Genomic DNA, 12,820 nt, shown 5'->3' with positions numbered 1-12,820 from the left:
TTTTGTCTAGGACATCACATCCTAGCTCCACTGTGACTGCTGCACTTGGCCCTGCGTAGGACAACTGCCTGCCTTCCACCCGGACCCCAGAGGAAACTGGGGACATCACGCAGGAAGCTCCGGGAGCCAGCAGATTAGCCAGCTCACAAAGATCCGTGTAATTTCGTCTTGTGTTTCCAGTTTCATTAGTCCAGACAGGGCATACAGAGTTTTATGTGTATGTTACAGCTCATCAGAGAAAGGAAGGACCAGGGCTTTAATTTTCCAAGTAGTTGTCCACAATTAGTGCAGCATGACCCACGGAGGGAGAGAGGGAAACCCCAAAGGGATTACACCAAATGCTAGCTTATCTCCACTTTACACTTCAGAAACAAAACCGCAATCCTGGGGGCGGGGGGCAGGGTCCACACTGATTAACAAACCAGAGTCCCCTCTTAGCTTCAATAATTGAAAATTAAGATCGTCCTCTTATAGTTAACAAAGTCAGTCCTCGGTTCCTTGCCTTTCACCTAGTCACTTGATATTCTGGCCTGGGAAACGACTGCTTTCTGGCACATGGTCTGCCGAGGTACCAAAGGAGGACTCCATCTGCCCCACTTCATCCCGTGAGCATAGACCACTAGGCTGCTCACTCCTTTGCATCCGCTCAACTGGCAATCCTGGCTGCTCTGCCTCCTTTTCCATCCCCACGCTGACAGCTTGGTTATTAAATTTGGCATCCTATTTTAAGCCCAAAATTCTAATAACTCCTCAACCCTTGATTAACTTTATGCACAGAGGCATCTGAAGATGACAGGGCAAGACCCAGCTCCCCCTCTGCATTTTTACCTCTGCCCTTCTCCGCTGAGGCTGCCACACCAAAAGCCGCTGAGCAAGCCCTGTGGCTTGGAGGCTGCTATGCAATTCAGAGAGAGGCTCTGAGGGCAGCAGAGAATGTTCTGTTTTAGGTTGCCAGAGCATACTCTTTCAGAGAAGAGAAAAACCCAGACTGCAGCCAGAGGGGACATACTGGCAGGCCAAAAACTCATGCAGGAAGCAAGCATCAAGCTCTCAGCAACAGACCAGAAGAAAGAAATGGATGAAAACGACTCTCCTAAGAGAGCACACCTTCCGAAGTCAATCAAGCGCATGCTCCCACCTCCAGTAAGAAGGAGGTGTGCACTCTCTCTACCAGCAAATCTCACACTCAAGTGGCTCAAACCCTTGCTCGATGCCTAAGCAGCTCACTGACTGCATATACTGAGTTCTGAGCACCATAGAAAAAAAGCAGCTGTTTTCCAGAAATCCTCTCTCAGAGACCCACTGTCAGTTGCCAAAGGAGGTTAACCCGAACCGTCTGAAGAACTAGTGACCATACAAATCCCAGAGGTGCCTCAGCACTCAGTAAAAATGGGAAGTGCCACCGTGTCCCATTTGCCCTTCGTGGGGTAGCCGCCAGTAATCGGCACACGCTTTGTAAGTTACATGTCAGAACAGTGACTCTAGCAAGTCTGCCGATGACCCAGAGGGAACGGCGGCTCTCCTCATGGCATCGTAGAGTCGTGGGGGCTTTAGCAACGTCATCTCGAGATTCACTCCTTTCTTTCTTTCAGGTAAGGAAGCAGAAACGTGGAGAGACAGAGCCACCTCCCCAAAGCTACATGGTTACTTAGCAGCCCTGCCAATGGCATTCAGTCCTTCCAACTTCCACCTCCGCAGCTGGGCCGTGGCACTGAGGACGGGCCCCGCTATTTCCCAGCTTTACGAACAGAGCCCTTTGCTGCAGGGGCCCTCCCTGTCTACAGAGGTGTGTGCCGAAGCCTGTAGGAGTCTTCCCGAGATGCTACCAGGTAAAGCCACGGCCCATTCCTGACAGACAGCCGTCACCTGGCAAGGCTGGGGTGCCAGGAGACTGGTGATGGGGGACTGAGCCTGCCTCCCAGGGCTACTGCTGCCAACACAGCAGCAGTACTGGGACACCACGTGGGCTGGCATTTGGCTTTCTCTTCTACTGCTAACAGATGCCCTAATTCCACAGCTCCATCTAAATCAGAAGAAAAAGGGCACTTGAGTCTTATGTTTGACTCAACAGAAAAGTTTGTCTAACATATTTTATGGAAACAAAGAAGAAAAGAAAAAGAAAAAAAAGAGGAGAGTTAGTATATTCATTAAGAGTAAAGAAAGCCTAGATCCAGGATAATGTGTGTCCACGTTAGCTCAGGTTATGCTGCTTTGGTTTACAGAGAGCTGGATGTGACATCCTAGGCAAACACTCAGGGCTCTTACAGATTCCCTCAGCTCAGTGCGTTCTGTGGGGAAATCACTCAGGCTAATAGCTCTGACAGCTTCCGCTTCCCTTACATTCCGAACCTCTTCATGCCTCTGCAGGGCTCAGAGGCAGATGACCAGAGACAGTGTTCTCATCCGGGTGAACCAAGGCACAAACCTCTCCAGACGCTTCTTCTGGTGGAGTCTCGAATAGAACTGCAATCCCTCCAGACTCTTGGCTCTAAACTACTAGGCCTCACAGGGGAAGAGAACCACATTTAACTATATGGTAAGTGTGGATCTGACTAGTATCAGTACAACCACAATCAATACTGGGTCAATTCTAGCTTCCAGAGACTCGCAAAGCTCCATGGTCTGGGACTAGGGGGTCTTGTGGGTCCCCAAACACCAAAACAAAAATAAAATTCAAGTAAAATCCATTAGAAAGGGCCCATAAAAGAGTATGAAGATGTTTCTCCAAGACCTAACCAACGTTAATGTCTATAAAATGATCTATGAAAGAGGATGTCGGCTATGGCTTCTTTCTGGTTAGAACAGAGAGCAACTTGAAAATCCACTAGTGCTTATTATGCCATATTAGAGAAATCCCAATCCACCCATAATTTCCAATTCATATCTACATGCCACCAAAGATGGCAGTAAAGGGATTGGACATTAAAATGCAGAACCTAAATGCGTACCTTTCAAAAGCAATATTTTTAGTATCGAGGCTGGTGTTAATGACTGGGCTCGTGAGCCGTCTCTCAACTTCCCTACTTTTTGGCTTCATCAAGTCCAGGGTGAGGCGCTCCATTTCTTGGGACAGGTCAAAGTGCTCGGTGGTGACCACCCTGTCATCATGGTTGACTTCCATCAGCTCCGCCCGGTTGTCTGTTAATGGAAACAAGAGCGTAACTAAGGGCCATGCCAGCAAGATGCAAAAACAAGGAAGCCTCAAAAGTTAAAATGCATTGTCTTTCACATTTGCCCCCCACCAAGGGCCACCTACCAGATAAGACCTGAATACTATGATTACTGACCACCTACTTACATGGGGATTATCCAGCCAGTTTGCCACAACCCACAGGAGGCTCGGGGCTGTCTTCCCCAAAGTTGCAGACATTTACAACAATATGCATTATTTGTTAGCAATACATCTGTGTACTTTTTAAAATATACCATTTACACAATTAACATAAATCATTTATGCACAACATTGGGCTGGCAATGCCACTTTTCTCACCCTCTGATAGGAGGATCATGCCTGCTTACAGAGGGGATATATATGTGCTGCCGAAGCGAGCACTACAGAGGGGATATAAAGAGATACAAGACAGAGTCTCAAATTCTGGGCTCAGGAATGTGGGACATTCCAAATGGTGACAGTGTTTGGTGGTAAATGATAGGGGCTAGAGAATGAACAGAACTATCCAAAGTGTTACAGCTCCTTTAGAATTTGTCTAGCAGGCTTTCCGGTCCTTATCCAGAAGACCCCTTAAAACAAACAAACAAACAAACAAACAAACAAAAAACCCCCAGAGAAACAGAGAGAGAGAGAGAGAGAGAGAGAGAACTATCCAAAAAAGAAATAGAGGAATTGAGAGTTGAATAATTAACAAGAATAACCAACAAAAACAAAAAACACAAAACACATGCCCCAGACAGTATCAGATAAGGTATAGGAATGCAAACACATTTTGATGGTTAAAAATCACTCTTGTCGGGGTGCCTGGGTAGCTCAGTCAGTTAAGCGTCTGACTTCAGCTCAGGTCATGATCCCACGGTTTGTGGGTTCGAGCCCTGTGTCTGGCTCTGTGCTGACAGCTAAGAGCCTGGAGCCTGCTTCGGATTCTGTGTCTCCCTCTCTCCCTTTCTCTGCCCCTCCCCTGCTCAAGCTCTGTTTCTCTCTCTCTCAAAAAGTAAATAAACAAAAAAAAAATTAAAAATCGCTCTGTCACTTAGTGTGAACAGTGATTATGAAAACTGAATAGAATCACTCACCTTCTCCCTTAAATATAAAACTGCGCCTCCCTCTTATCCAGCTCATGTTCTCAAATCCCAGCAACGTGATATCCACACGCAGTTTGGCACCACTTTTCCAAATGCGACAGACATCATTCGGGCATATTCTGGAAACCAAGGGCACTGGAGAAGAGAAGTGTACTACTGAGGAAAAACTCGAGGGCCAAGCAGAGCACACAGGCCCAAGGAATCAGGATTCCAGCTTTAATAATAAAAAGACAGGAGCGGCACGCATGACGGTGACCCTCAGAACTGGGTGTGGCTCCCCCACTTGCAATAGGGAAGCCACTTTTCAAAACTAAAAATGGACCTTTTGTTCTGTAGCTCTTTATGGAGGTGCAGATGTGTCTTTGTCCAGACACGTGAATTTCCCAAGGACATCCCCGATCCCAACACGGACCTGTCTTTTTGACCATCATCAGGGCTACCGAATGTGTCCACCTGGCCTTCTTGCTCACATATGCTGCTCCTACCACGTCGCTGTGCCCTAACACACTGGCATATCCGCCCCTCAAAATATCAAACCTAAAATATCTGAAAAATGCAGATTTTTGCATGAGAGAAGAACTTGTAAGTTTTCCAGAAGAACCTGAAGTTCTCTTCTTTCCCATACTTTTTTACTTCATTTAAATGTTTCATTACGAATGTGACTTCTTGCCTGGAAGGGAAGTCAGAGTGAAATGGCTGGCAGCCTGGGAGTTAGGAGCTGTTATTAACTGATCTACAAAGAATAAAAGTGGAACATCTATGAAAATTACTGTCAGTCACTTTGCCTTACATAAGATTTTGGAGCAATACATCCACTTTGTGAAAAATCAAGCTATTCCAACATCCATCGCCTCCTCTTCTTTCTAATAACAAGTTTAAAAGAAGCAAGTTGAACCACATAAGGAAATGAGTAATAAATTACAGTAAATCTTCTTACTAAAATTGTAGCCATTTAAAGTGACATCTTAAAAAACTAATAATATGGACAAGTGTCTCCTATTAAGTGACAAAAAGTGGAGAAAAAACTGTCTCTATATTATATTTACAGATACTTGGGAGAAAAATCTCTGTGCGTAGGGGCAAAAACGAGAAGGAAAACATCCAAAGCATTAACAGCTTAAGTTGTGCTTCAGTGAGACTATAGGTGACGGTTTTTCTTTATTTTTTTACTATGCATTTCTTAGACTTAAAAATATATACACATTAAAATCTTAGAAAGGAAAAATAAACTTCTATTCAGGGTCAATACATCTGGAAACAAATAAATTTTAAGCCCAGAGCCACTCACCCCAGCTGGTGAATTCCCATTTCATCTGCACATAGAAATCCGGAGCCTGAAGGACAAAGGTTTAAAGTAAATGACCCTTGGCGCCATAAACTAACTGCAAACATGGTAAGTGTTAATGAGGTTTTAGAGGGAGAGGAGGAGAGAACAGAGAAAATAAGAAGAAACATAAAATGCAAACCCATCAAAAATAAGTGCTTATTTTATACACAGGCTGATATTTTACCTCGATATAAAATATGTCTAGACAGTCAATAAAGTTAACTGAAGGCAACAAGGTTAGAGGGGGATAAAATCAAATCTGATTTAGGACAGTCTGGTTCCTAACAGTAGCAGAAAGGTGAGCCTGGAAGATGGGCTTATGCACTGCCAGGCAGTGTGGGTAACAGACTGTCCTGGGCAGTGAGAAAGGAATGTCAAGTCCATCTATTCTACAGGGAACTTGACTGTAAAAGTTTGTGTGCTGGCAAGTGCTTCATATTCACTGGACCTCGAAACCAGAAGAGGCTGCCAGACATCACTTCCCCAGGAAATTGATTTTCCCTCCAGTTAAGAGACTTCTGCCCTCATTTTCCTCTTAAACTTTTAGTACTTGGCTTTATAAAATTTTACACCACCAGAGCAGCCCTGTTTAGGATGACTTTCTGACCTACCATGAATTCTGTAATTTTCTTTTAATGTTTATTTATTTTTGACATAGAAAGAGTGTGCACACATAGGGGGTTAGGGGGTTGGGGTGAGGAGGAGGAGACAGAAAGGAAGACAGAGAATCCAAAGCAGGTTTGGTCAGCACAGAGCCTGATGTGGGGCTCGAACCCACCAATGAGATCATGACCTGAGCCAAAGTCGGATGCTCAACCAACTGAGCCACCCAGGCGTCCCTGACCTGCCAGGAATTTTTACAGAAGGTTCTTGGAGAGCTCTTAAGAAGTCCAGCAGTTACCATCCAAGAAGAGAAATGCTAGAAATCCCAGATGTTGTTCTGTTCCTTCCCACCCCCGTGGTTTGTCACAGTTTTTACAGGATAGGACAGGAAGGGCAAGGATCTAGCCTAGAGTAAAACCAGAATTCCAGTGATGGGCAAAGGCCCTCTGAGGGGCAGCACACAAGAAAAGGTGGGCTTGTTTTAAGGAGACTGTTGAAAGACAAAATGTCAACCACAGCATCTGGTGCCACTGAGCACACAGGTCATTCACAGGCTGTCTACACCTTCAAGCAGAGAGCACAGTACAATGCAGTTTACTGCTATGGATCAATACAGGTAAGAAAAGAAAGTCCTTTACACTGAATTTTTTAAAAGAGGGTGAGTCCACGTTAAGTCATTTGCTGTTTTGCTGAGTGGGCAGATGTGTTTTTAGTTCCTCCTCCCGTACGTTAGATAAGAAAACAATAAACCCACTTGGTCTTTGCACACCAGACACAACTGTTTAAAAACAATGCATACAACCATTTCGTATTTCATGGAAGGATTCATGCAGCCCATGAAAAAGGAGTATCTCTAGGAATGCTTTTGCTTGAGTGTCATACAAATATGTCTTTAAAAAAGAGTGCTCACAGCAAAGGAAACAATCAGTAAAACTAAAAGGCAACCAACAGAATGGGAGAAGATATTTGCAAACAACATATCAGACAAAGGGTTAGTATCCAAAATCTATAGAGAACTTATCAAACTCAACACCCAAAAAACAAATAATCCAGTGAAGAAATGGGCAAAAGACATGAATAGACACTTCTCCAAAGAAGACATCCAGATGGCCCAACTGACACATGAAAAAATGCTCAATGTCACTCATCCTCAGGGAAATACAAATCAAAACCATGAGATACCACCTCACACCTGTCAGAATGGCTAACGTTAACAACTCAGGCAACAACAGATGTTGGTGGGGATGCAGAGAAAGAGGATCTCTTTTGCACTGCGAACTGGTGGGAATGCAAACTGGTGCAGCCACTGTGGAAAAGCAGTGTGGAGGTTCCTCAAAAAACTAAAAATAGAACTACCCTACAACCCAGCAATTGCACTACTAGGTATTTATCCAAGGGATACAGGTGTGCTGTTTCAAAGGGGCACGTGCACCCCCATGTTTATAGCAGCACTATCAACAATAGCCAAAGTATGCAAAGAGCCCAAATGTCCATCGATGGATGAATGGATAAAGAAGATGTGGTATATATATACAATGGAGTATTACTCGGCAATCAAAAAGAATGAAATCTTGCCATTTGCAACTACATGGATGGAACTGGAGGGTATTATGCTAAGTGAAATTAGTCAGTCAGAGAAAGACAAAAATCATATGACTTCACTCATAGGAGGACTTTAAGAGACAAAACAGGGGAACATAAGGAAAAGGAAACAAAAATAATATAAAAACAGGAAGGGGGACACAACAGAAGAGACTCATAAATATGGAGAACAAACTGAGAGTTCCTGGAGGGGTTGTGGGAAGGGGGATGGGCTAAACGGGTAAGGGGCATTAAGGAATTTACTCCGGAAATCATTGTTGCAGTATATGCTAACTAATTTGGATGTAAATTTAAAAAAATTTAAATTTAAATTAAAAAAAAAAAAGAGTGCTCAGATAACGGGCAGTGATTGGCTTACTCATTGCAAAACTGTTCCTTTCCTCAACAGAGCTGTTAATTTTTCTCAAGAAATACGTTGACTAAAGCTGCGCAGCGGACTTATCTGGCAAATACCTTTGGAGATATTTTGGGAAGCTCACTCATGTGCTTAAATGGAGAATAAATGACAGGAAGATTGAGGCACAGGTCCTTTCTTGTCTCGTTGCCCTGAGAATATTGCACAACTGACTCCTAAGAACGTTGCTGCAGGTAACAAAGACTGTCTGAAAAATGGCAGCCGTCATGCAAAATGGTCGATGAGCCTGGAGGAAAACTGCTATAAAAATGACCCTCGAGTATCACAGAGCCCATAAGCCTTAATTCACAGATAACGGTCATTACTGGCCAAAAGCCACTGGGCTGTCAACAAACGAAGCCAACAGATTTGAAGTCAAAAAATGCTAATGGCTGGAGTCAACAGGTGTGGCAAGGAGAAGGTGCACACAGACATCGGAGCTCACGGGCCCTGGAAACCCCGGTACAGTAACCAATGCTCATCACAATTTCCTCAAGATGACCTGTGCTCAGAAGGCCACTGTTAAGAAGACGAGCACCCGGACAAATTAGTTGATGTATATTTGTCTTAAGCTATCATGTTTAAGTAGCACTTGAAAGGGTAGGTCTAGTGACCCAGAAACGTAATTTGTGAAAGACCTCACACATTTAGTAGAAAAGCAACAATACTATTTGGTATTAAACAGAGCATGTTTATGACTGAAAAACTCTCATGAAGGTACACGTGGGTGTCCAATTGTGTCTCCGGCTACGCTGTCAGCAACGGACCCACATCATGGCATCGTCAGATTTTTACGGATACCTCGAGAATCTTCTGAAGCAGCTCAGGCACCCCTTCCAGGGCCATGGACGTGTTGTGGTAGTCCCGGTGCTGCAGAACGGCGCACACCATCTCGGGGTCACCAGTGCTCACAGCCTCGTGTAAAACTGGAACCCAAAATGGTGAAACGTCATCGCCCAGTAGTCTCATGCTCTCTGACAAATTCCTCAGCCAGTCTGAAAAGAATCTACAGATCAAAGACTAACATTTTCTTCAGAGACACAGAGGCTACAGTCCCACCTCACTTTTATGACCATGGCTGCTTATAGCCAGCTCTTAAGAGTGAAAAGAAAATACAGCACTCGTAGCCTCTTGATCAAACCAACTTCGATCCTCCCCCACACCCCCTTTCTTCCCAGTGGTTCTGAAATCCTGCGTGTCTTCAGAGAGCTGAGCTGGCTTTATCTGTGTGATCGCACAACTGTGGTCACGTGGGGATCGGGCAGGTAGGGCTTATGCATCTCCTTGTTCAGCCAACATAAAATCACTCTGACCGACAGTATCATAGATAGCTTGCAGTCAAGTGAAATGCCAGGGTTTCATTGGAAAAGGCTACTTTTAGCCATACTTTCTTTTTGATTTTGCCTATGCTGACAGATTCACTGGAGTTAACATCACATTCCTCAGAGGGAGTCCGGCCTCCATACTCGTGTATGGTACAAGGGTTTGTACTCAGAGCTGCTTTCTGGATAGGAGTCACCCTCTACTGAGGGCTTCTGGCCCAGGACACAATTCTGACCATCGTGCTGCAGGCCAGCCAGCAAGCCTCCAAGGCCCTCATCAACTCACCCCGGTCCCTGGTCCCAAGAGAGAAAGAGTCTTAAGGTAAAGATAACCTGAGGACAATTATAATTGGGACTGGCCTTTATTCAGTTTGGTTTCAGATGAAGGCAAAACAAAAGGTTTTCAATTTGATTTTAAAAGTATACTTGCCTGTCCATCCCTCACGATTTTCTTTTGTAACATCTGCTTTATGTCGGAGCAAGACTCTAGCAGATTCCAAATGTCCCAGAGAAACAGCAAGGTGCAGTAAGGTTCGACCTCGTGGATCCAGAGCCTCCACATTCTGTGAAGTAAACACTAGTGTTTACAGGATCGTATACTGTATATTATATCAAAACATGGAAATGTGTTTAAGAGATAAAATTTAGTATAAAAATCGGGGCGCCTGGGTGGCTCGGTCAGTTAAGTGTCCGACTCTTGATTTCAGCTCAGGTCATGATCTCACGGTTCGTGAGTTCAAGTCCCAGGTCAGACTCTGAGCTGGCAGTGCAGAGCCTGCTTGGGATTCTCTCTCCCCCTCTCTCTGCCCCTCCTGCTCACGCTCTCTCTCAAAATAAATAAATAAGCTTAAAAAATTTTAATTTAGTATAAAAATAGAAAATAGTATTTACACATTAACTACAGAAATATGTAGGAAAATGAATGCTTGCACATGGGCGTGGTTGAAATATTAATTTGGCTATAAATAAAGATGATAACTACTGAGTTCCTTTTTCTATAAAGTTAAATGCCTAATAAATAAACGTTGGCTATAAGCCTCAGATAATGAAACACATCTTTTGCTCTCAACGGCACTCAAAGTAAGACTAAGTAAAGGCTAGGAGCTTTCATGAAATGCAGCCACCCTCTGACACAGAACACGGGGGATTTCTCAAGCATATGTCAGCACTCAGGTCTAGAACAGGAAGTGTAGGACTTCAAGCAAAACTGAAAGTTCAGAAGATAATTTGGGTCAGAATAAAATTACATTCTCTAGCTGGGGTCCCACCAAAACGCCACTCTCATTACTCTGAATGGATTTCCAAGCGCCCTAACGTAGCAGCATCCACGGGTCCTGTGACACACATGACCTGCCAGGCGTGTATGTGGACATATTTATAGGTAAATGTGAGAACAAGCACATGCCGTTTTGGTCCATTTCCCCTTGAAGGTTTTCTTCCCCGTGCCAGACACAGCGGTTTGGCTTTCGCTCTTTATGCCTATTCCGGCCCGCCCTCTGCCACCTGCGTTGGGTGGCCAGAGCCAAGTGGCAGTTTCTCTGGCGGGAGCTCAGTCTGAACGCTGAATGCTGCCTTCCAAAGATGACACTGAACGTTCTTCCAAGGACACAGTAAACTGCCATGGGACTTTTGGGATATAAAAGTGCCATCTACTTCTTAGAAGATGTGCTTTCTCTTGACTTGAGATGCCGGTTGCTACGCAGCCTCCACAGATACCCAGAACATGCCACGTACTGGCCATAGGGGAGGAAGGCAAACAGAACGAGTCAACTGCTGTCCACCAGCTACTGAACTTCCCTGCTTTGCTAATTGCATCATGGCCACTCTGCAGTGAAGACAGGAACTGTTATCGAGGAATAACAGCAGTGGCGGAAGGCATTCTGCTGAGTGAACACACGTCCCCCTGGACCAATCCCAGGCCTCAGCGTTCTCTCAGGCACTGGAATACCAACACATCTCCTGGCATGGGGCCCAGGGCACCTCCCAGGATTCCCTGGCTTTTCCCAAGGGTATGGCTTGTCTATCTCACCAAAGACTGAGAATTCCAAAGGGCCAGATCCAAGTCTTATATTTCTTAGCTTCCTCCACCACCCTAGTCTCTACTCTGCAGTAAATCATTGTTTTTAAAAAAGTAATACAGCTAAGACTTTTAACTGAATTGAAGTTTAGCAGGAAAGAAATAATTAGCAAATTCATTATTTCCTTACACGTCTGTTATATAGACTGTTTTCTCACCGAACAAGTTCAGTCTACAGGAAAGGTGTTGGGTTTAGGATACGGCCTGACAGACAGGAAATGCTTAACAATATTTATCACAGAAATGGGGAAATTCTACCTAATGCAGGTCACACCCAGAACAAAACTAACATCTCAGACTAAGGATTGACACCCAAGCTCCTGGGCAACCACTAGATATGATGTGTAAAATCAAAGCCAAATACACTAAGTTGTTGGCTCTTTCCTATTTCAAACCACAGGTAAAACCACATGTATGAGATGGACAGCAGCACATTGTGTATTTTGCTAATTGTAGCTCTGAAGGGCCTCATGTAAGGAAAGAAGAATACTATATCATGGTGACTGTTATTAAAAACAGTGGATCACTGTGCCAGGGGCACCTGGGTGGGCTCAGTCGATGAAGCATCCAACTCTTGATTTCAGCTCAGGTCATGAACCCACAGTTCGTGGGTTCGAGCCTCGTGCCTGGCTCTGCAATGACAGTGTGGAGCCTGCTTGAGATTCTCTCTCTCTCAATCTCTCTCTCTCTCTCTCTCTCTCTCTCTGCCCCTCCCTGACTCATGCTCTCTTTCTCCTTCAAAATAAATAAACTTTGAAGTTTTTTTTTTAAACAGTGGATGATTAAAGTAGAAATTAGCAAAACAGGACAGCAAATCAATACAGAAAAATCAACAAAACCAAAAATTGGTTCTTGGTAAATATCAACAAAATTGACAAACTTTCAGCTAGTTTGACCAAGAAATGAAAGAGAAAAGACTCGTTACTGAAAGGAGGAATGAAAGAGGGGATATCACTACCAACTCTACAGAAACACAAAATATTTAAAAGGAATACTATGAACAACTGTATGCCAACTGAGTAACAGAACTTAAATGAAAGGCACATATTCCTAGACAGATACAAACTAGCAAAACTGACTGAAGAAAAAACAGAAAATCTTAACAATTTCTAACAAGTGACTGAATCAGTAATTTTTAAACTTCCCAGGAAAAAAAGTCTCAGGCCCAGATCACTTGACTGGTGGATTCTACCAAACATTCAAAGAATTAATATCAATTCTTCACAAACTCTTCCAAA

General features: G+C 44.1%; 1 protein-coding gene and 1 non-coding gene across 2 annotated transcripts in view; one reads left to right on the top strand and one right to left on the bottom strand.

Annotated features, from left to right (window-relative positions):
- Nucleotides 1-12,820, bottom strand: part of ANKRD13A (ankyrin repeat domain 13A) — a 32,487-nt gene that overhangs the window by 12,058 nt on the left and 7,609 nt on the right. The window contains exons 2-6 of the mRNA XM_027044094.2: nucleotides 9,936-10,068; nucleotides 8,985-9,109; nucleotides 5,546-5,591; nucleotides 4,249-4,392; nucleotides 2,949-3,138 (exon numbers count right to left, since the gene is read on the bottom strand). Coding sequence (XP_026899895.1) covers nucleotides 2,949-3,138; nucleotides 4,249-4,392; nucleotides 5,546-5,591; nucleotides 8,985-9,109; nucleotides 9,936-10,068 — 638 coding nt within the window. The remainder of the gene's footprint in view (nucleotides 1-2,948; nucleotides 3,139-4,248; nucleotides 4,393-5,545; nucleotides 5,592-8,984; nucleotides 9,110-9,935; nucleotides 10,069-12,820) is intronic.
- Nucleotides 3,681-3,743, top strand: LOC113595194 (U7 small nuclear RNA). The gene has a single exon (XR_003415683.1). It is a non-coding gene; the product is annotated as a U7 small nuclear RNA (small nuclear RNA).

This window comes from Acinonyx jubatus, chromosome D3 (genome assembly GCF_027475565.1).
Source record: "Acinonyx jubatus isolate Ajub_Pintada_27869175 chromosome D3, VMU_Ajub_asm_v1.0, whole genome shotgun sequence".
NCBI lineage: Eukaryota > Metazoa > Chordata > Mammalia > Carnivora > Felidae > Acinonyx > Acinonyx jubatus.
This window is presented reverse-complemented; position numbering and strand designations above follow the sequence as displayed.